Source organism: Carassius gibelio, chromosome A7 (genome assembly GCF_023724105.1).
Source record: "Carassius gibelio isolate Cgi1373 ecotype wild population from Czech Republic chromosome A7, carGib1.2-hapl.c, whole genome shotgun sequence".
Lineage (NCBI taxonomy): Eukaryota > Metazoa > Chordata > Actinopteri > Cypriniformes > Cyprinidae > Carassius > Carassius gibelio.
Genome location: NC_068377.1, coordinates 3,031,422 through 3,054,330, shown reverse-complemented (window position 1 = coordinate 3,054,330; position 22,909 = coordinate 3,031,422). Strand labels below are relative to the sequence as shown.

At 35.0% G+C, this 22,909-nt stretch overlaps 2 protein-coding genes across 3 annotated transcripts in view; both read right to left on the bottom strand.

Moving 5' to 3' along the window:
• LOC128016379 (mucin-5AC-like) overlaps window positions 1-3,760 on the bottom strand; it is a 29,308-nt gene extending 25,548 nt beyond the window's left edge. Inside the window, exon 1 of the mRNA XM_052600855.1 lies at window positions 3,754-3,760. Within this exon, the coding sequence (XP_052456815.1) occupies window positions 3,754-3,760 (7 nt within the window). The remainder of the gene's footprint in view (window positions 1-3,753) is intronic.
• LOC128016426 (rabphilin-3A-like) lies at window positions 1,154-21,071 on the bottom strand. Of its 2 annotated transcripts, XM_052600915.1 has the most exons (16): window positions 20,490-21,071; window positions 17,631-17,789; window positions 16,540-16,669; window positions 16,185-16,268; window positions 15,959-16,103; window positions 14,655-14,825; window positions 14,311-14,484; window positions 13,306-13,385; window positions 12,877-12,951; window positions 12,112-12,221; window positions 9,918-10,044; window positions 9,773-9,829; window positions 7,322-7,476; window positions 6,543-6,624; window positions 5,635-5,731; window positions 1,154-4,377 (listed from the first exon to the last, which is right to left on the bottom strand). In XM_052600915.1, exons 2-16 carry the CDS (start codon window positions 17,777-17,779, stop codon window positions 4,247-4,249), a joined length of 1,767 nt encoding a protein of 588 aa, XP_052456875.1. In that variant the 5' UTR covers window positions 17,780-17,789; window positions 20,490-21,071; the 3' UTR covers window positions 1,154-4,246. The 2 variants fall into 2 exon arrangements, with proteins under 2 accessions (XP_052456875.1, XP_052456874.1); XM_052600914.1 differs by lacking the exon at window positions 20,490-21,071 and having other exon boundaries at window positions 17,631-18,725.
• Between the last annotated feature and the right edge of the window lie 1,838 nt (window positions 21,072-22,909).

Here is a 22,909-nt window from a genome sequence, read left to right as displayed (position 1 = left end):
AATAATTTATGGGAGTGTTATTCAACGTTAGGGACGGGAGAACTGGTCACTAGATAGAAAAATCAACACAGCAAAGCATTTCCTTAATGAACATTTTTCAAGTTATCGCAAATCTAGTTTTTGCTCTGTTATTAATGGGTTATGGAGTGTAGATGGTTGTGAAACACACACACACACACGCGCATGGACAGACTACCGTATATAAATGTAACTATACAACTATATAAATGTAGAAATAGATTGGGTTTAAATATTGCTCTTTTATTGTTTACAAAAATGCTAAAAGACATCACATTTACAATCAGATAACGATTTACAATAATACTGTAGTGCTACTATCTTGTCATTTTGCCATGTTAAAATGTAAAATAACGGATAATGTATGACGTATGGATGAACTCTAATATAAAATGACATTGATCTTATAATTAGAGATCAGATTACTAATGAAGTCACTGAAGTACTGGAAGGTTTCTGTCTTTAAATAGTTATTAAATGTGATAACAATGACATTTTAAATACATAAACGCAAAGAATAGCTTTTTTCTTGAAAATGTGTAAATTGAGGTCTGTTTCTATGTGCGTGTGTCGGAGAATGGGTGGACTCGGGTCTAGTATTGTAAATCTGACAATGAATTGTCTGGCATGTGCCCTAAAATATTTGCCAACGCAATTAGACGTCAGTATGTCAACATTTATGCAGCCTTTTCTTTAGCAAATATTTGGAAACTCCTAAATGAATCGCAAGAAACGAAACAAAAGGTTCTCACACAATGTTTTCATGAGTCCTGACTTCAAGCCAGTTCAGAAGTTGTGAGCTGTGCTATCAAGACGAGCCAGAAATAGACATTAGACAAGGAAGCGCATTATTCAACTTTTGACAGGAATGGAAACGAGGCTGAGCGACTAAAGTACAGTTGTTTAACAACATACCCACTGTTCAGCTGAAAAAGAAAAATGGTGTAAAAAGCAGCTACGGAAAATATTTCATGTAGGTTTTTTAATTAAAGGAGGCTCAAATGTGTGTTTTTTATGATTCATCAAATCCTGTTTGTCTATAATAGTCTTAAATCTATAATGAGTTATATTGGTATATGTATAGTAATATGTAATGAAAGACTTCACAGTGCACATAAATGAGTCAACACATGACTGAAGTTTATTTAGACTTTTATTAGTCTCTGCGTTTTGAACTCCAAGTAAAATCTTTACATGCAAACTTCCCACATACAGTAAACACTTCCCTGCTGTGCAAGTACATGCACTATATATATACTATATATATATATATATATATATATATATATACAACGGCATCATTAATGAAAGAAGAACACATTTATACCAATAAACATTCACAAACTAAACTGGCAAATAAGGTGTTAAGGTGTCAGACTGGTGTGCTGTTTTGTTTGTTTTTTGCAAATGACAGATATCATAGATAGCTCAGCGTGTGAATAAACCGGCGTGAAAAAAAATTCAGCAAAATCACATTCATCATTTTGAAGATCTCTTCTGGACTACAAAATATTATAAGGGTCGTGTCATGCATTATTTTATATTATTATTATTCTGACATTAGTTAATTTATTATACGTAGTTGCAATCTATTTTTTGTGCAAGATGGTCTAAATGTATTACTATGTGAGCGTTTTCCACCAGTCTTGACCAAAATGCTCCCTTTTTGGGGACTTCAACCATAGCTATCATTCAAAATATATGTTCATTTCAACTTGTTGTTTCCAAGGAACAAACAATAAATGCTCTTTTTCAAGGATATTTTGTGTTCTTAAACTTAGTGTTTTTATAATACTTGTGTATGAAAATATCAAGTAGAATTGTTTCCTCGTGGCGTGAACCATTTAAAATGGTCAACAACGGGCGACCATACTTCTGGGGTTTTTCACCCTTCAGGGTTTTGAAAGCAGATAAGCAATGCATCTTTATTGCTTGAATGCACATAAATATATTTTTTTGTTTTTCAGCTTTGAAAAGTTTTTGTTTGAATATCCTTTCACGGTCATTGATGGCATTCTGTGTTATAGGACCAGATACCACGTACAATATGAAATATATTTTCACCACAATTAAATCAGTTGTTTGTAACTTAAATATTTGCATGATGCCTTAAAGCATAAATCTGTAGGTCAACTGGGTCCTATTTCAGGTTTTCTGCATGTTTTATCAAGGTAAATTGCAAGCTAAATTTTATTTTGTATAAAGATATTTATTTGAGAAGCAAAATGATATAAGATATGGAGTCTTGTTTTCTGAGAAATTGATCAAAATGAAGTAAGTTTATTTTTAAAACGAGAACAAATATCAGCCAACAGGCTCAGGAAAATCAACTTAATTTAAAATGAAAACAAATATGTTGTTTAAACCAAAAACACATAATTTTGTTCAATTTCTCAAAAAAAAAAAAAAAAGACTTAAAATTTTCAATTTGCATCTCTAGTAGATGTATCTTGATTTAAGGTATCTTTATTTAAGGATGTTTAGATGTTGTCAAAAAAAAAACAAGATATAATTTTTTTTTATGCACGGAAAATGTAACATTTAATATCACAACTTTGATTTAAGACCTGTGAAAATGCTGCGTTAGAGCCGACCAGGATCAGTGTATTATCATCATTTGTGAAACTGAGTTTGCTAAAATACTTCAAAGCTCCAAAACAAAACTCATGTTTGAGTTTCAACCCGGCTCAAATCACTCTTCAGTCTCTTTCAGCTCGAACTGAAGCGAAGTCATGTAAAGCGTCTCTGTTTTGAAGTTCTCAAAAAACCCCGGAAGTGTCATCGCCAAACGTTTGTTGGGGGGAGTGAATTATCATTTATTAAGGCAAATGAACTGTACCGACTATGATCAAAGACACTCTCATGCATAAGAGCTGGTTATAATGACAGCAAAGAATAGAAATGTGGAGGTCATCCCATTGTAACTGTGCTTTCCTTTCAGTGTTCACATGTGATTGGACTGCAGTACTTTTTCTCCTTACAGTAATCCTGGCTTGCGTCACAGCCATATGATGCATTGGACTATTTATAGTCTATCCTGTTTCATTTATCCATGACTGTGGTTGCCAATGGTCATCTCCACACAAGGCAATTGTATTGTCAACACATTATAGACCATAAATAGGATGCATGTTTGAAGAGTGTGCTTACATACAGTAATAGTGTTGTTGTAAACCAGACATACCAAGCAATGTGTTATAAAACTGTATTCATTAGATTAAAAGACCACCTAACCTAAGTCTAAAAGTATCATTGCAGAACAGATAATGGTGTGAAATGTTCTAGTCTGGACATTCTTTGGATTTAGTCTTATCTGTGCTGTGTAAACATCCCTACTTGTTGCTTCATATTTGTATGAAATAAATAGCCAGTTCTTTTGACCTAATATCAGGGTTATTACAGCTAACTAAAACTAAAAGCATAAAATAAACAAATAAATATGAAGTTGACTAGTTGAATAAAAAACTAGTATTTCAGCTAGTTATTTCTAATTCACTAAAATACAAATAAAAAAATTAATAAAAATAGAAACGTAAAAATAAAAAATTATAGACATTTTTATCATGACAAAAATGCAGCAAAATTCTACAATTTTAACTAAAATTAATGTAAAAACAGAAAATTTAAAAATAAAATCTAATTCACATATATTGACAAAAATATAAATAGTATATCAGTGAATCTTAAATAACACTGACTCATAAATAAGTTGCTAAATGTAATTAAGTAATGTACCTGACATTCTATATGGCCTGTAAACATTCTTAGACTGGTTAAAACTGCTTAAAATAGGGCTTATACTTTCTGTATCTGCCTCTTTTTTTTCTTTTTTTTTTTTTAAGGAGAAGGACTTTCATAACACCTTTAAATGAGAGATTGCTAAGAGACGTGATATTAATGCATTCCCACAACAATTAAGATAAATATTTGGAGTTTCTACAGTTGTTCTTCAACTATAACTTAAAATCACAATGCTACTGTGGCCAGATTACAGAGCGTGACATATTTGTGCAGTTCTTTAACACTTCAGTGCTAACCTACAGACGTCTGTGTGGGTCACAGTGAACAGAAGAGCTCCAGACATCACGGTTTGTTTCATGAAAGCATATCACGTGTCAGCCAGACAAGAGCGAGATCGCTATAGCTCAGGATATGCAGTTAGTGGAGGGGAATGGAGTTGTAAAACGGGCCGAGTAGAACCTAAAGGCATGCAGAACGCTTTAAGAGCCTAATCACTGGAGACGTGATTCTCGTTGACCAGAGTATGCCAGCGCTCGATCTTCTTGTCTTTGTTCTTGAGGCATTCGTACCAGTGCTTCAGACGCTCACCTTTGGCAGTGATACCCAGCTGACAGCCTCCTGATTGAGAAATATTAGCTGTTTTAAAACATTTCATGTGTATGTGTACAATATACATTTAATATTTTACTCAAACATTTATTCTAAATAGAGGAATGAAATGAAAGCCAGTGATGAAAATATGTGACCCTGGACCACAAAACCAGTCATAAGGGTCCATTTTTCGAATAAATAATGAATAAATAAGCTTTTCATTAGTTATCATAGGACAATATTTGGCCTGAGATACAACTATTTAAAAATCTGGAATCTGAGGGGTGCAAATCTAAATACTGAGAAAATCATCTTTAAAGTTGTCCAAATGAAGTCCTTAGCAATGCATATTACTAATAAAAAATAGGTTTTAATATATTAACAGTAGGAAATTTACAAAATATTTTAATTAAACATGATCTCTACTTAATATCCTAATGATTTTTGGCATACAATTCAAATCAATAATTTTGACCCATACAGTGTATTTTTGGCTTTTGCTACAAATAAACCCCAGCAACGTTTGTTTGTGCTCCAGGGTCACAATACAGCAATATGGTCAGTTTGAAGCATAATCTGGATTCATATTTACACCTAGTATCAACATCTTTTCAGGTTTCCAAAATCTGCTAAGGAGTTATAATGGAACAAGCGTTTTAAAAAGTGATTTTTAACTATTGTTTACAACAAGATCTACATTTGCATGGGTTTAAATAAAATCTAAGAGAGTATAAAAACAACTTTAATGTAGCATTTTGTCTGTCAAAAAATAAGATGCACAAAGCACGGTACTAGTGTTTACGAGAAGCCTGCATTTGTCCCATTCCTGGAAAACCTAAACTACTGGATGTTTTGACTACGTTATAGCTTTCCAGGAAATATAATGAAAAAATGGCGGCCTGAGAGCCTTTAACATGCTGTTTGTCAGAGACCGTAACATACCTAATGCATCACAAAATCTGTTGTTCACGCACGGAAATTGACTTTTTATAAAATGTCGATTGCTATCTTCTCAGTTGTTTAAAAGTGTGAGAAAATGACCAAAGTTTGATCGAATTTTGTTTACACGATTTGTTTAATTTAATTAACCTTAAGCAGATTTTTACTAGAAATAAAGTGACTGTAGAGAGCTGCTGGGATGAAGCATTGTTGTAGGGCAAAACCCAGAATGAGCCTTTTAGCACTTCTGGTTCCATCGTCCTGAAATCAGTGCTTTTTGAATGAGTTTTTAATTAAACATGGATTCAGAAAAACAGGATAAAATGACACAATAAAAGTAAATACCTATATAGTCATTGCATTTGCCTATGTCATAGTCCCATACTGAGATGTCAAGAGTCTTTTTGGCCAGCTCTGCATGCTTAATTTCATAGCTGAATTCCTGCAAAACAACAGTTCAAATGGCAAAGCAAGGATAATCTAAGAAATGTGGTAAAAAGCAGAATAACAAGGCTTCAGTGTTGGACCAGATTATTTAAATACACATTTAAATAAATGTCAGTATTGCAGAAAGTTTAAATCGCTATATCATTATATTTAAGCCATAAAAGCCTGATTATATAAAACATAAAACACATATGCACTTTTCTTTATATATGTATATGTCTGCATATTGACTAAAGGTTCAATAAATTAGTTAATACTACATTTTTTTTTTTTTTCGGACTATATTTTGTCAGACTTTGCAGAATTGAGTTTCCTTTAGATTTTAAGTTAATATTAAATTAATTTGGCAACACATTCACATAATTCATGCCTTCAAGCAGCAAAAACACATTGCATTGAATTGCATGAATTGCTCATAACATTAAAAACTCTTGGCATTGGCATTGTGAATCTGGTTCAAATGCTAGAAATAATGAAAATAAATCATGCTAAGATCTTAAAAAGTTCCAGACGTTTCAGTCAAATTAGCCAAATATGAGTTATCACAATTAGAAGATCAGGCATGTGTCATATCATCTCAGATGTATTAAGTAAGCTGAGAACAGGATCCTGCTCTTCAACTTTATGGTTTAATAGTTTAGTATAATTAACCTGGTCAACTCTTGTTCAGTCAAACTGTTTATATTTGTCTCTGCATTTTTGGGGGGTCATTGTACTCAGATGCAGAGTGCACACACCTACAAATAAACAACTGTTTGAGAAATCAATAAACAAATATGTGTCAGCATTACAAATGGAAAATATACCTCATTAAACTCTGGGTTGAGTGTCTTCTTCTTTATCTGTGTCTTGTTCTTCGCTTTCTTCCCCATATCAGGTTTCAGACATCTATATCCGTTCATAGAAATATACAATCACATTTTCAAGCATTTGTTTGTCTTGTTAGATTTAAATTATTACAATAAAAATGTCAATTATATTTTAATTAAACTAAAATGTTTTTGTACTGTACAAATTGTCTAGAAATTATACTTATCTAGATCATAGTACAGTAACTAATGATTTGTTAAGAACTGTATAATGTTTAATAGTGTTTGTTAATGACTAAGGGAATAGTTCCCCCCAAAAAATTAATTTGCTGAAAATTTTCTCAGGCCATCCAAGCTGAAGATGGGTTTGTTTCTTCATCAGATTTGGAGAAATGTTGCATTGCATCACTGTCTCACCAATGGATGCTCTGCAGTAAATGGGTGCCGTCAGAATGAGAATCTTTTGTTTTCCAAAAAACACAGTCTTTCACTTCTCAAGAGAATAACTGATGGACTGGAGTGGTGTGTGGATTACTTGTGGATTATTGTGATGTTTTTATCAGTTGTTTGGACTCTTATTCTGACGGCACCCATTTACTCCACTGGTGAATAAGTGATGCAATGTTACACTTCTCCAAATCTGATGAAGAAACAAACTCATCTACATCTTACACATTTTCAGCTAATTGAAATTTTTATGTGAATTATTGCCTTAAATTTGTTTTTCCAAACATATAATGTATAAAAATGTGTAAGGTTTACAGAGAGAAACTAACATTTTGACAAAAGGATCAGAATAACCATTCGCATCCATTGCTGCTAAGTGAACACAGCGTATAACGCCTACAATGAGACGACCCAGGTGAGTGTTGTACATGAGGGATATCAGGATTCGTCCTCTCTCTTCCAGCTCAGCTCCATCCTTCCCAGTCTATACACACATGAAATCAAAGCAGTGTGGATGATAATGAGAGAACAGGAGTATTTACTTCTTGTAGAAGCACATTATTCTATACATATTGTATTTGCAGCTGGTAAACATTACAATAAACAACAAAATACACAGGAAGCTCAAATAATGAAACCACTATATGAAATAACTCTAGTGTGAATAAAAACTTGGTTGGGTTTTGTTTAATCTGGACTAATCTGAAAACCCCTGTTTTAATGAATTAATTGTATTGAATGTGCACTTAGAAGTGTGCTTTGAAACTTATCTAAGCTATATCTTAAAAAAACAAAAAAACAATGCACTTGCCGACGAAATATTAAAAGGCCACTTAAATGACTTAAAAAGACACAATTTCATGACTGTAACACTTAAGCGCAATAATGTAAAAAATACAATTTTACTTTAAAATCATGTTTTCATAAGCTTTTTTCATGTTTTAAATAAGTAACATACTAATATATTCTAAAGCACGTTAAGTACTTATACGATATAATATTAACTAATATATTTTTCAGTATTACATTTAAAGTTAATACATTTTAAATATACTGTATTCCAGCTTCATCGTTACAAATTCTATTTAATTACATGACATACAGTTATTACTAGAAATTACTTTAAAACATTTTCCTCCAGATATCATTGTTTCCTTCACAAAACATCAAACTGGATGCTAACCAGTCAGGTTTCAGGAGTTGCCATTCAACGGAGACTGAACTTCTCTCAGTCACGGAAGCCCTGTGGATTGCAAAAGCTGATTCCAAATCATCAGTTCTTATTCTGCTTGATCTATCTTCTGCTTTTGACACTGTCAGTCATCAGAATCTGCTGTCTGCCCTCTCATCACTGGGCATCACAGGGATTCCACTTCACTGGTTTGAATCCTATCTTGCTGATAAGTCTTTCAGGGTGGCTTGGGGAGGAGAGGTATCCAAAGCACATCAACTTGTCACTGGGGTTCCTCAGGGATCAGTTCTTGGACCCCTCCTCTTCTCCATATTCATGACATCACTGGGTCCCATCATACAGGCACATGGATTCTCCTACCATTGCTATGCTGATGACACATAGCTCTATCTTTCATTTCAACCAGATGATCCAGCGTTAGCTGCACAGATCTCAGGTTGCCTTGTGGACGCCTCGGCATGGATGAAAGAATATCACTTACAGCTCAACTTTGCAAAGACTGAGCTTCTTGTCTTCCCTGCCACTCCAACTCTACAGTATGATTTCTCCATACAGCTAAGTTCTTCTACAATTACCCCATCAACTTTGGTCAGAAATCTTGGTGAAACCTTTGATGACCAGTTGACCTTCAAAGACCACATTGTAAAGACTGCTTGCTGGTTTGCATTGCACAACATCAGATAGACCAGGCCCTTTCTAACGGAGCATGCTGCACAACTTCTTGTCCAAGCCCTTGCCATTTCTAGGGTGTACTACTGCAATGCTCTTCTGACTGGACTTCCATCAAGCTCAATCAAACCTTTATCGAACCCAAAAGAGCCCATGTTACACCTTTCTTTATATTCTTGCACTGGTTACCGGTTGCGGCTCGCATCAAGTTCAAGACATTGATGCTTGCATATAAAACAGCCACAGGCTCAGCACCCGCCTACTTCCACTCTCTATTAAGAATCTACATCCCCTCCAGAAGTCTGAGATCTGCTAGTAAGAGACACCTCGTGGTAAAATCACAGAGATGGTCAAAATCTTTTTCCAGAACATTCTCGTCCATCATTCCTGGCTGGTGGAATTATGTTCCCACCCCTATCCGGAATGCTGAATCCCTGACGATTTTCAAGCGACAGCTGAAAACTCATCTTTTTTCTAAACTACTTGGCTTCATCTTAACAAAAAAACAAAAAACACTTTCTCAGCACTGTGTCTGTTTGCCTCTTTAAGAAGAATCGCTTTATGTACCCCCCCCCCCCAATTGTAAGTAGCTTTGGATAAAAGTGTCTGCAAAATGACTAAATGTAAATGTAAAATCTATTTTAGTTTATCATAAATGCTTGTCAGCACATTCACCAGTACTTTAACCATATTTCAAAGACAATAGCCCTAATTATAAAATCACATTTAAAGATGTACTTGAGTCCTAATTGCATTTAATATCAATTTAAACTACAATACTTTCAGTATAATTGCAAATAACATGCAATTAAGTGTCCAAAAACATGATATTCAATTAGTCTTAATATTAATGCAAGTATTTTGTTAGGTTGTGTTGATATTTTGGTATACACTTATAAAAATGAGTTTAAACGTTTACCTCATCTTCATAGAGGGCGATTCCTCGCGCACCGCCTGCAGTTGATGTTCTTTTTGTCTAAGGAAAGAGAGACAACATTTTTTACTCACATATTTGAAAGGGATATATATTTAGTGATGTTTGTTAATATGACTCAAAACCTCACCTGCACAACCCTCTCTAGACACACGTAAAAGTTCTTCTTCTGATTAAACTTGAGTTTTTTCAGCGCAACTCTGGTTTCTCCAATGAACTCATTGTGGCCAAACTTGTCTTCATCACAGACAGATATTCTGCGCAAACAAAATCCCTTAAAAAGTTAAATATGTATTCATGATTACGGTACTGAATGTCCAGCATAAAACATCACTTGCATACTTTCTTTAGTCTATGATTAACTAATTAACTGGCAGAGTTTTAATTGTTAACTAAAACTAAACCTGTTTAAATCATTTTCAGAAATTGATATAATAACAAAATTAGAAATGCCTTGATAACTAACTGAAATAACACAAGTGTAAGTACTATAAAATTATTAACAGAATTAATTAATAGAAAGTTAACAGAATGAAGTTAAACATAAATATATTTAAATTAAATTAACAGAAAGTTAACAGAATGAGGTTAAACATAAATATATATATTTTTTTAACATGACAAAAGCACATTATAAAAGCTATAAACTAAATAAAAACTGTATATTAAAAACTGTAATTCCAAATATTAATACTTTGTAAATATTTCTAAGCTGGTAAACATATGTAGTAATGCTTCACTAATGTTATATTATCAACTTATCCCATCGTATTTTAGCTGTGGGAATCATTTTCTGAAGATGATCAATAAGATAAGCGCTCAGTGCATCCATTATTGGGCTTTTGGTTTACTGTTTACTGGGAAAGTATTCAATTAGACTAAATGTAATTATTTTACCTGTGATAAAACATACACACAGGGTCCCAAATTAACAGTTGCACAAAATTAACATGAATTTCCTTTCCACTAATTGCTATATCTACACATATCTCTTCAGAAATGAGAAAGTAACTATATAAGTATATGTTTTCCCCCACACTGAACCAAATCATTCATTTCAATCCAGTATCACAGACTTTGTCAATTTACTGTTTTAATAACAAAATTAAAATGAGCTAACATGTTTAAAAATATCCAAAATCACACAAATACAGAGTTCCGGGATGAAACTCTAGATGGCGCAGTCTGATAGGTCTAACTCAATTTGACCTAATGACATCATTATCACATGGTACAGCTGATTGGTTCTCTCCTGTATTGGTAGCCAATGACCTCGCTGCTCAACCTTCAAATATATGACTAGAGCTTGCAGTAGCAGCGCAACTTGCTTCAGAAACACTTCCCCAGCTCCACCTGCATAGATCTTCTACGAGGTGATTCATGTACGGTATATGGGGGTTATTTCATTAATGTATATTTGGGTTACACTTTATTTTGATAGTCCACTTTAGACATTCTACTAACTATAAGTAAATTTGTAACTACATGTCAACTACATATCAACTTAATCTCATTATTTGCAACGACATGTCTACTAACTCTCAAGGTAGACTGTTCGGGTAGTTTTAGGGTTAGTAGAATATACTGACAAAGAAAGTGTTAGAAGATATTAAGCAGACAGTCTACTTATACTCTACTAACTGCTAGTTGACCTGTAGTTGCAAAGTTACTTACTGTTAGTAGAATGTTGTCACGTATGGTGATACAAGAAGCACGGGAGAGATCCAAATGCAGGTAAAAAGGTTTATTGAGGGGCAATCCAAAAGAGTAAACAGTCCAGGCAGGGTCAAAACCAGAAAATCCAAAAACATAAAAACAAACAAAAACACATGGGAAGAGCAGACTTTGGAAAGTATCATACATACGACAAGGACTCCGTGACAAAGACTAAGACAGACCGGGTATAAATACACAGAAGGATAATGGGGAAACTGGAGACAGGTGGGGAACAATCAATTAACTAAACAAGGAGGAAGGTGACCAAATAAGGGAACAGGAAGTGATAAAATGACAGACACCGTGGGAACGGAGGACACCTAGTGGACACAGGGAACACAACCCAGACACTGTGACAAATGTATAAAATGGATTATCAAAATAAAGTGTTTTGAGCACTTTGAAATATTTGCAGCAGCAATATTTCTTACATGCTCACAGCCGCATGTTGTGGATTTAATGTCAGTATTGGGTGGTGTTGAGGAGATCCCCCACATCTATGTAAAGCAATTTGAGTGCCCAGAAAAGTGCTTTATAAATGTAAGGAATTTTAGTTATGTAAGGAACTTTAATTATGTACATTTTTTTGCAATGTGTGTGACTGAAACCTGAGGGTCTTGCGCTGCATGTCCTCGTCTGTCAGCCCATGGTACACCAGCGTCTCGTTCCAGGTCGGGTTGCGAGTGTTGCGTAGGGTCTTGGTGCGTAATTTATTTGACTGCATTGACAGCAAAGATGCTTTGTTTAAATGTCATTGCTTAACCAGAATGAAATAAGCTTTGAAAAGAAGCTTTTGCATTAATTAGGCCCGTCTCATGAAGCTAGAGTTTCCTGCAAAGGATAAAAACTACTCTTGTTTTACAATTTGTATGTTTACATCCCGCAATTCTGACTTTTTCCTTAAAAATGCGAGATACAAACTTACAGTATTTTTCTTAGGAGTTTGTGGCCCGATTTCACAGAAGGGTCTTAGCTTAAGCCAGGACCAGGTCTTATTTAAGCAGCTCTTATAAAAAGGAAACCTTACAGGTGTGCATCTCGAGACAGAACAATTGCACTGACATATTTTAAGATATGTCACTTAAAGTCACTTAAACCTGCTTCATGAGACTGGCCTCTATGTTATTGCATTACAATTTTAAAAATGAATATTAACTTTGCAGTTAGAGAAATGCAATATATATATTTAAAAATAAAAATATTTTTTCTATATTTACAATTTTAATAAGTGTGGAAATGCATCATCACAGTGTGTCAAAAGGGCCCATTACAAAAGTGTTGAATTATTACTTTATTAATTAATATTTATTTGTTAATATTTGAATGGCTCTTGCTTAGGTACATATGGTGCATTTAAAAGCCCACGATCTCACCTTGCTTGCACCCGGTAACAGATGAAGCTTAACATAAGGATCTGCCAGTCCATTCGAATCCATTGGCTTCAAACCCTTCAAGAAAATATAACAATAGCTTAAAATCCTGTCACAACACAGCTTTCAAGCACAGTGCAATATTACTAACATGACTTTTAAAATTCTGCTTATTTAAAAGGAGGCGCAACTATACACATTCAAATTGACTTTGATTGTCATTATGGCCTATGAAGAGCATTAGACTCTCAAATTAAATATCAGCACAATAACAGTCATCCAAATTAAATTAAAGGATCAGAACTAACTGTTGCATGGTAAAAATTGCATATCTCAATTATATAACAAAATAGTTAGCTTACAAATACAACAGGCAATGATATAATGTTCCTAAAATACTAGATACTTGTCAAGCAATACTTTTATAGATACCTTCCCTCTGATAATGCTGCAGTGGAGGCTGTTGTTCCCTTGGTCATACAGTAAACTGAACTCTAGTGACCCAAGAGTTGCTGAAACAAATGCAATATATGGCATTAGGCACAAGCATTTCATTAAGATTGAATGCATGAGAAGCAGAATCTAATCTAACGGATTTCAGTAAATGATATGAATAATGATGTTGTGGCTTTCTGTTGCACTTCATTTAATTGAAAACATGTGCATGCACACACACGCACACACACACACACACACACACACACACACACACACACACACACAAACACACACACACACACACACACACTTAAGTATTTCAAATTAAATGCAACAGTGAGAACTAATAGTGCTAAAACATTTTGTTTTGCCAAATCCAAGTTATACCATGGAAAAATCATTTCTAACATACATAGATATTTTGTGATCACACACACCAAAACATATTTAAATATGTATAAGGACATATGTATAAGGCGAAGGCCTGTGGAAATGCAAAATGTCTGCAAAAAGTCTGCCAAAAAAAATAAAATTTTATATATATATATATATATATATATACATATATATATATATATATATATATATATGTATATATATATGTATATATATATACATATGTGTGTGTGTGTGTGTGTGTGTGTAAATAAAAAAAAAAAAATATATATATATATACATAATTAAATATACAAAATTCAATAAATAAATACACAATGGAGCATAGAAAGACATGTAAAAAACACTCAAATAAATACTTTTTTAAAATATATAATTAAAATGCATAAATAAATATACAAGAAAAATCTATAAATAAATGGATACCTAAATATACAAAGATTTTTTTTGAAAATAGTGCTGTGACATTTTCTCAAATGACGTGCACAGCATTTTATGAAATGAAATGTGTGTATATATATATTCAAATAAGATCGCAGATCAATAAATTCAAAGAAGAACAAGACTCAAAGAAGAACAGGAGGTCAATGGAAAGCTGCTTACTTGCTTCATCGGAGTCATAGCTGTTAGCCTCCTCCTCCTCGTCCGCTGGTGGAGCGACCTGATGCTGGACGGGACGAGGCTTCTGCTCCTCTCTCTCTGCAGGATGGGCTCTTTCCTGCACATGAGATGCAGTGCTAACAGACTGATAGGCTCCTCTCTCTGCCTCCTGAGCAACTGATAGGAGGAAATAAAATATTAAATATATAAAAAAAAAAAAATTAGGCCACTTAAGAGACTTGCACAGAACAAGACATGCACCTGCTGTAAGCTTGAGGCACATTCTTATGCAATACTGTAAATAAATAATGTATATAGTTGTGTATGTGCATGTTTGTTGTATGTGCCTGATGGGACTGGTCTGGCCGCGTGGACGTTCACCGTCTTCTTCATCAGCACTGGGGCATTCTGGGAGCTTCCCGCATCTCCATCCTCCTCTGAGTAACTGCGAGTTTGAAGGTGAGCAGGTTTAGGAGCCACAGGTGGTTTTTGGGTGATCGGTGGATCCACTTTCGGCTCTGGAGTTTATAAAACAAACACACAGGCAGACACAGACTATAAACTACCAGTCAAAAGTTTGGAATAATTATCATTATTTTTAAATGCTCTTGAAAAAAATCTCTTCTGCTCACCTAGGCTGCATTTATCTGTTCAGTACCAACAGTAATATTGCGTAATATTAATGCAGTTTAAAATAAGTGTTATCTATTGGTAAATATATTGAAATGTAATTTATTCCTGTAATGTAAAGCTGAATTTTCAGATTCAGTCTTCAGTGTCAAGTGATATATATTGGTATAGACTGTATATTGAAATGTAATTGATTTCTGTGATTTCACGTGTCACAGAATGCTGACTAACATATTTAATATGTACATGTTGCATAACATTTATGTCAAGTTTGCATTTGTGCTAATATTCAGGAAAACAGCATTGTATGATAATCCCTATATCATGTATTATAATCATAAAAAATTAATAAATAAATAATTATAGGGATATTTTGCCCACACATCTTAAAATTTTGAGGAATTTTTATAATTTTGATGGCATTTCTGTCCTAGTATAGTGTGACAAGTAAATGCATAGTTCACCCAAAAAAATATATTTTTATGGTTTTCACTTTAAACGATTGCTTCGGGCTAAAATAAGAGTCCTCTATTCATAACAATGCTTCCTTCAGCGAAAAAGTCATCTGTTCTGAATCAGGAGCGAAATCTGCACAAATAAAGCACCGTTTAAAAATATAGACAGTTCAAAACAGATCTAAGCATACAGGAAACATTATTATGGTTTATAGAAATTACAGTTATGTTTACAATTACATTTATTCATTTGTTTCTTACAAATACCACTTTTGGCTTCATAGGTCACTAACTGATGGACTGGAGCGGTGTGGATCACTTGTGGACTTTTATGATGTTTTATCAGCTGTTTGGACTCCCATTCTGACGGCACCCATTCACTGCAGAGCATCCATTGATGATTAAGTGATGCAATGCAGCATTTCTTCAAATCTGATGAAGAAACAAACTCATCTCCATCTTGGATGAACTGAGGGTGCTCACATTTTCAGCAAATTAAAAATTTTGGGTGAACTACTCCTTTAATTGTTCTGGGGTTAGATAAAGTCCCAGTTTGTCCGGCTCACTTGCGACCGGTGCTTGAGTCGGCACAGCCGCTGGAGGAGCTGCAGGGCTCTTCTGAGGACTGGGATCTCTGGAAATGGGCATCGGTGAGGGCAAGAACTGCTTAGGGAGACCTTTGAAGAACCAGGCTCCAGATCGCTTCCATACCTTTAAAGGGAAAATACGCAAGCAACATTTACAGACGGTTACATGTCAGATGACTTTCTTGCGATGCTTGTTATTCCCCACCTCTCTCTGCTCACTGCAGATCTTGCAGAGCCACACAGACCGCGGCCGAGCAGTCGCCTGCACTCCACACTTGGTGCACATGTTCTGAGGGGAATAACAGGACATACTTTTGAAGTCAGTTCATTACAGCACAGTATTATAAACAGTGAGCAGAATCAACTAAACAGCTGTCACACTTTCATGCAGTATTTTGAATCGAGCTTCTGCGGTGCTTTAATCAGATTCCATCAGCATCCCTTTTAGTGTGTTAGTTATCTATTCAGGATTTTGGTACATTTATCAAATATATAGCAGTCTCACAAGAATTCAAATGTTCTAAATATGAGGTTTCGTTTAATTTGGATTAGTTTCTCACCTTTTTACAGTCCTCACAAACCACTGATCTGTCTCCTCCGGCTCCCAGCTGCTCTCCACATAAAAGGCAGCGTGACACTCCGTCCCCACAAACAGCTTTTTTCATGTTGTCCAGACGATTCACCAGACGTCTGTCATACATAAAACAGAGGGGGCACATTAGTCATTATGTTAACAAATGCAGTGCCCTCTGCTTATATTGGCACTGTGGTAAAACATAAGCATGTTAATCTGCATGTCCTTGCTGTTGCTCATGCTTCACCGAATAATCTTTATTTCAAAATATTCACAATTATATATATACTGTATTTATATAGATCAAAGATGGAAAGGATTTTCAAGCATTAACACAATTAAAGTTGAACATGTCTTTACATTTTTTTTGTTTTTTCATATTTTAAAATGTGTCCTGTTTAGTTTTAGATTAGATTTGACATTTTTGATCAGGATTAAAAAAAAAATTTTTTTAAGTCAACCAAAAAGTCTTGTCAGGTAAATTTAGCCCACAAATCATTTAGATGGCATTAAAAGACTCTATTTAGGGATCAGTGCAGCTCTCAAAATAATAATTCATTTTAAATCTTGACACTATCCTTCTAACCACTATTTTCTACCCATTTGTCAACAAGTAGTTTAAAATATAGTAAAATTTAATATATATATTATGTATGTATTTTATTTTTATTTTTTCAATTTATATATGATCACCCTTTATTTTATATATTGGCTGAGTCTAATGAAGACTGAAATGGCCTACAAAAACATAATTTATGTTATGCATATTGCAAAAAAGTGTTAAGAGCATGTGAGTAAATGAGAGAGTTGCTATCCTCAGTGCTCAATGAAAAGTTATTCGAAACATTAAAGTAGACACTTTACTTGCATTTAATATGCTTAATATGTATTTAAAAATCACTTTTCAATGCATAAAATATTTTTTCTCAAATATAAACAAAACCATATCCATCAACAGTCAGTTTTCTCGTTTCTTTCGATCATGAAAATATTAAAATGCATGTGTTATTTAACTTTAATGTATGTCATTACAAGGTGGCGAAGACAATCGATAGACTTCCATAGACTCTCTCGTACCCAATCCTCTCTTGCTCCATTGCCTCCATTTTTTCGGCCCGGACGATGACGCTGTTGATGATCTCCTTCTCCTCATCAGTCAGCTCTGCACCGAGACACGGTCCAGACTGCACATGGACACCTTTCGTGCCCATCACCGCGTCTGTCATTGTGAAATCACTGGAACCAGAATAACAGTCAATAACTGACAATGAACTAATCAAAAATAAATCAACAACCCAAAGAGACATGTAAACTGTATATTAGTGCATATTAGTATATTATTAATTGTACTGCGCCTTAATCAAATTATTAAGCAATTAATTTTTGTACCATGCTTAACATTTTAACAAGAAGCAAGGGTATATGCTGGTTGCATTCGTCTTGTGTGTTTTATGATAAATTCAATAAAAATCATGAAATGCATTCATTCTTTATATATAACAAAACAGCACTTGTCACTCATTTTAGTGCTTTCAAATGTTTTACAAAGATATGACATTTATAATACATGTTTTATATAAGATGTATGGATGAATAACTGCTTATGCATGCATGCAACTAAATAAATTGTAAATGAATAAATTCCTGTTTATTTAAAGAAATATCCGCTGATGTATCAAGATGTTTCAAATGGCTAAATGAAGTGGACTTCAACAGATATATGAGGCTAATGCTTGTTGGGTGGTAACTCAAATCTGTACCAAAAGTAATTCACAAGTAATTTATGACACATGATAGACCAACTCACCCCGAACTACTTCATCGAGATCAGTTTACTATAAATACAATTATTAATTAGTGTTATATGAAGGCCCAACCCTGCGGAAATTAACAAGCAAACAAACAGTGACCATTCTCATGAGCTTAAGTTATTCATGTCAGTGCACAGTGATGGATATTGTGTTTCTATCACTGTAATATTATCCACATATTCTCACGTCAGTCAGAAATGCAGGAGCACTTTGAGTTTTCTACTGTGTTGAAAGCACATTTGTCTGGCAGAAACAGCACTTTAATGCAGAAAGCTTATCTAGGCTTATCTGTTTTCTAAAAATGAATTGCAAGCAGCAAATTCAAACACTGCCAATATAATAATAATAATAATAATAATGTGAGCCAATTATCCACACTAATCAAATTAACCTATCCAAAGATTGGAGATACATTCCTCTCTCTCTCTCTCTCTCTCTCTCTCTCTCTCTCTCTCTCTATATATATATATATATATATATATAGATTATATTTATTGTATATATGTATACAGTATATGCTTTTTAGGTGTTGTGTGCAGGCCCTTTTTAATTGATTTAATTTGCAATAGTTTATTTTGTCCAGATTGATGTCCTTGACTATCACTGATATTTTAATATCTATTCAGTTAGTCCTGTCCTAGTTTCTCTTTGCATTGATTTTGCTGCACTAGATAAAGGTTTATATATAGTTATGTGTGTAGGTGATGTGAAATTTTAAGCAGCATCTCTCTCTCTCCCTCTCTCTCTCTCTCTCTCTCTCTCTCTCAAACATGCACATTAACCAATGCATGAGCTTTTAACAATTCATTTGTCACCTTTCAACTGCTAAAAGCTGAAAAGTGGCCAGTAGCCCACTTAAGACATTAAATTAGTAGTAGTCAGTATCTAAAATATACATTTTAACCCCATTTTAATAGTTTAGGTTTATAAATTATGTTTGGTTAGTATTATAATGGAAGCTGAAAATGTCAAACACTAATGCTCACATGGAGAAATTAATATTTGATGTATTACTTCTTTAGAGAACTATTCATATACGTAACATTAAATAACACAATACAGGAACAAGTCCAAATTGTCCTGGATCTGCTCGATACAGTCTGTGTGCAATCAATCAGTCAATACAAATCTATAACTAAACAGTGTCTTTCCACATCACTGCTCTACAGTGACATACAACATAACTGACTATTTTTCCTGAAATGCACAAGGGTTATTTTGTGGGTAAACGCCTTACATCAAGAGCAGTCAGATGATGGACATCTCTTTAAACGGCAGTATTATTTATTACAACATGTACAGTCATTGGACAGCAAGAATCTACGCCTTCATAAATTTCCTTCTGAGTTTTACTGTAAGGAAAATACACGATTCTCTGACATGAAACCGATGCGGATCGATAAATCAGAGAAAACCATCCCAAAACTCCACCCGCAAGCGAGCAGAATGACTAAATACTGTATGTGATGAGAGGAACTAGGTCAGTTTGGATGCCTCTGAAAGCAAGTGCCTGGTCGTTCACTCCCATTGAACAAAAAACCCTATGTTGTAGTCTAGTATGAATTACTCTAAATGCACAAAGCATCCCGAGCGCTGCGCAATAAGAGCCGAAGCGCTCGCGATCTCCTCTTTATTTCCATCAGATCTGAACGCACCTTGCCTCTCTCAACGTGAAGCAGAAGCAAAACCCGCATTGAGATGACACACCTTCCGCTTATCTTCTGTTAGACCCCAGCATGCTGCTTCTTACACTCCTACAGCAAACTCGAATGCGACCGTCGATAGACATCCTTCACCCAAAGCTCACAGATTCATATTTTTAAAACAACCATTGTTCAGCCATTATGGATGACTGAGGGCGGAATGCATTCGTACTGACTTATCATAGCTCAGTTATCACCTCCTCATCTGATGTGAAATCAAAAGACACCGTTCTTGTTTCATGCAGGTTTTTATGTATTAAATAAATGGCCAAACTCATCAGGTTTGAGACCCAAACGCGTGCGTTATGCACAGAATTCATGACGTTCATCAATTAGAAAATGATACTTTTTACATGCATTTTATTAGTAAGCGTGTCTGAAAAAGACCCAAGTGAGGGAAATGTTATTTCGAGTATTCTTACCTGATAACAACCGCCCACTTCTGAAGCAAACAATGCGGACTGCCCGAGTGAGGTCAGTCTCAGCGACTGCGCATCTGAGAGCGGCTGGCCGTGCTCATTCAAACGCTCGTGCACATCACAAGCCACACACTCTTTCAGCAGACGCCTCTGAGCTTTGCGTGGAGCCCTCTTTACCTATTATCACACTGTGTTAGTTTTACCCAGGCACTATATATTTACATCACATCACTGTAGAGAGCTAGAGTTGGTTTTCATCGTATAAAAAAAAACATAAAATGGATTATATGCAATAAGTGTCCGTGTGCACAGACAAGCAATGTATGCATTTAAATAGACAAGTGTGGAAAATTCTGGCAAGTGTGCTGAGCATGAGTCACTCAGTCCGTGCACGCGGAGGCTCTTCAGGCAGATCTCGTTCGAGGAGCTGGAAGTCCCGTGGGAAAAAGCTGTTCTTGAGTCTGTTTGTGTTTGCATGGATGCATCTGATGACATTAATTGTTAGTATGCGTTCTGCACTGAAGAACATTATCACCAAGAGATTTTTAGCACTAGTATAACAGTGATCTCTTTAATAGTGCTTCTCCTGAACATCCTGCTTGTCACATTGTTCTCTTGAGAGAAATACTCTATAATGGACATATCTGTCTCCTCTAAAGTTTCAGGAAAGATCTCGACAACGTCACAATGTTCTCAGATTTTTAATGTTCTCTCATTTGTCTTCTCTAATGCTTTATAAGAGATCTTAACTTTCCTTCCAAGACAAATATCATTCCTGGTGCATCTAATGTTCTGACCAGACATCTTGTAACCATCCAATTCATCCAAAACTGAGTTAGAAACCAATACCTTCATGTATTTTTCTTTCTCAAGATCCCAGTATAAAAGCTGTCACTTCATGATCTTAAAGATGTGGCTGTCTGTTACGTGCCTACACACCAATCACTTCCTCAATCTTCTCCTTTGGTCGGTCATAGCGATGGATCGCTCCTGTCCAGTCATCTATCCACCGTAATAAAACAGCTTAAGGCTAGGCATATGATTTGCCTTTGTCATTTTGTGCCATGTGTCAATGAATTGTATATTCCATAATACCATGATTTTCACAATAGAGAACAACTAGTCAAAATCTATTTATTCAAATTAGGATTGCAACTCATAATAATTCAATAGTGTCTATCTAAAATATAATTATGAATAGTCAAACCAAAGCTTTAAATGATAATGCAGCTTGCCATATACAGTGCCTGCCAGATGTGAGAGAAACATCATCTGTAAAAAACAAAAACAAAAACAAAGAAGTCCTGTAAAATAGCACGAAGTGGTCATACTTCATCACTACCAACATACTGTCTTCTGGAAATAAATCACCCAATAAATAAACAATAAAAGCCAACAAAAAAGGTCCAAGTTGTTTATAAAACCTGGCAACATAACACATTTTGTTACTAATATCATGTGCTGCATTGTAATGTAAAGTGTAATGCATAAATAAGTAATGATTTACTGCTATTTAATTACTTGTCCCTTGAAAAAGTAAAAGACTAAGGAGTACTCTTAAGTTCATGTCTAGTCTTGTATTGTCGAGGTTAAATATGAGATTGAGAAAATAATTAGTAATAAGTACCCTATGCAATACTTTAAGAATAATGTAATTACACTGTTGAAGATATAGGCTAGCTAGTAATTAACTGCTTTTTAGAGTATAGTTATTTAGAAGTCTGCTGTACAGAAGAAGTGAAACAATGCGTCAACATCATTTTAAATTATGGTTTCAAGGGCTTTTTGATTGATTTTATCGGTTCATTGCGATCCCTCGGTAGAAACAGAGTTTGGTTGATTTCGAGTCATGTGACTCGTGTCATTTCAGCTATAGCCTCAGTAACAAGTTTTAACATGCAGCTAACCGAAATGACATTTTCATTTGACAGATCATTCGTGCATGGACTGAAACAGACTAGATGGGGTTTATCTCTGCAGCAATGTCACTACATCTCCAAGATATGTGGTTTTATTAACAAAGTTCGGGAGAAGCACGATCAGATAATCATCCAATTTGGTACAGGTGCATCTCGTTTAGCTAATCATCTTATAGCACGCACGCGTATATATATCCAGTCTTCCTACCTCCTGTCCCACGACAGTTTTTCGGCATAGACCGTCTGTCAGCATTCGGTTCGCGCTGTCCGTCATCTTATCACAGGCCCAATCTTCCTTCCGACGAAGATATCTATCCGCCGAACACCAACAAGCGTCATCGGTCAGCTGCTCTTCTCGCCAAGCCACACGTTGTGGCCAAAAGCTCGTGCAAATCCTTGAGCTCGCCTCACTCGGCAACACGATTTTCTCGCCAGGACCGGGCTCTATTATAATGCTGGATCGCAGCCGTGCTCCAGTTCTCCCCGCAGTAAACCTCTCTCGCT

What these genes read in the sequence shown, in the direction of transcription:
- LOC128016426 (XM_052600914.1), bottom strand. Translation starts at nt 17,860, where the DNA reads ATGTCTCTTTGGGTTGTTGATTTATTTTTGATTAGTTCATTGTCAGTT. An exon ending in TTTGTGAGGACTGTAAAAAG is followed by an intron (nt 16,269 to 16,539) that starts GTGAGAAACTAA and finishes TATTCCCCTCAG; the next exon opens with AACATGTGCACCAAGTGTGG. An exon ending in GTCTAGAGAGGGTTGTGCAG is followed by an intron (nt 9,830 to 9,917) that starts GTGAGGTTTTGA and finishes CTCTTTCCTTAG; the next exon opens with ACAAAAAGAACATCAACTGC.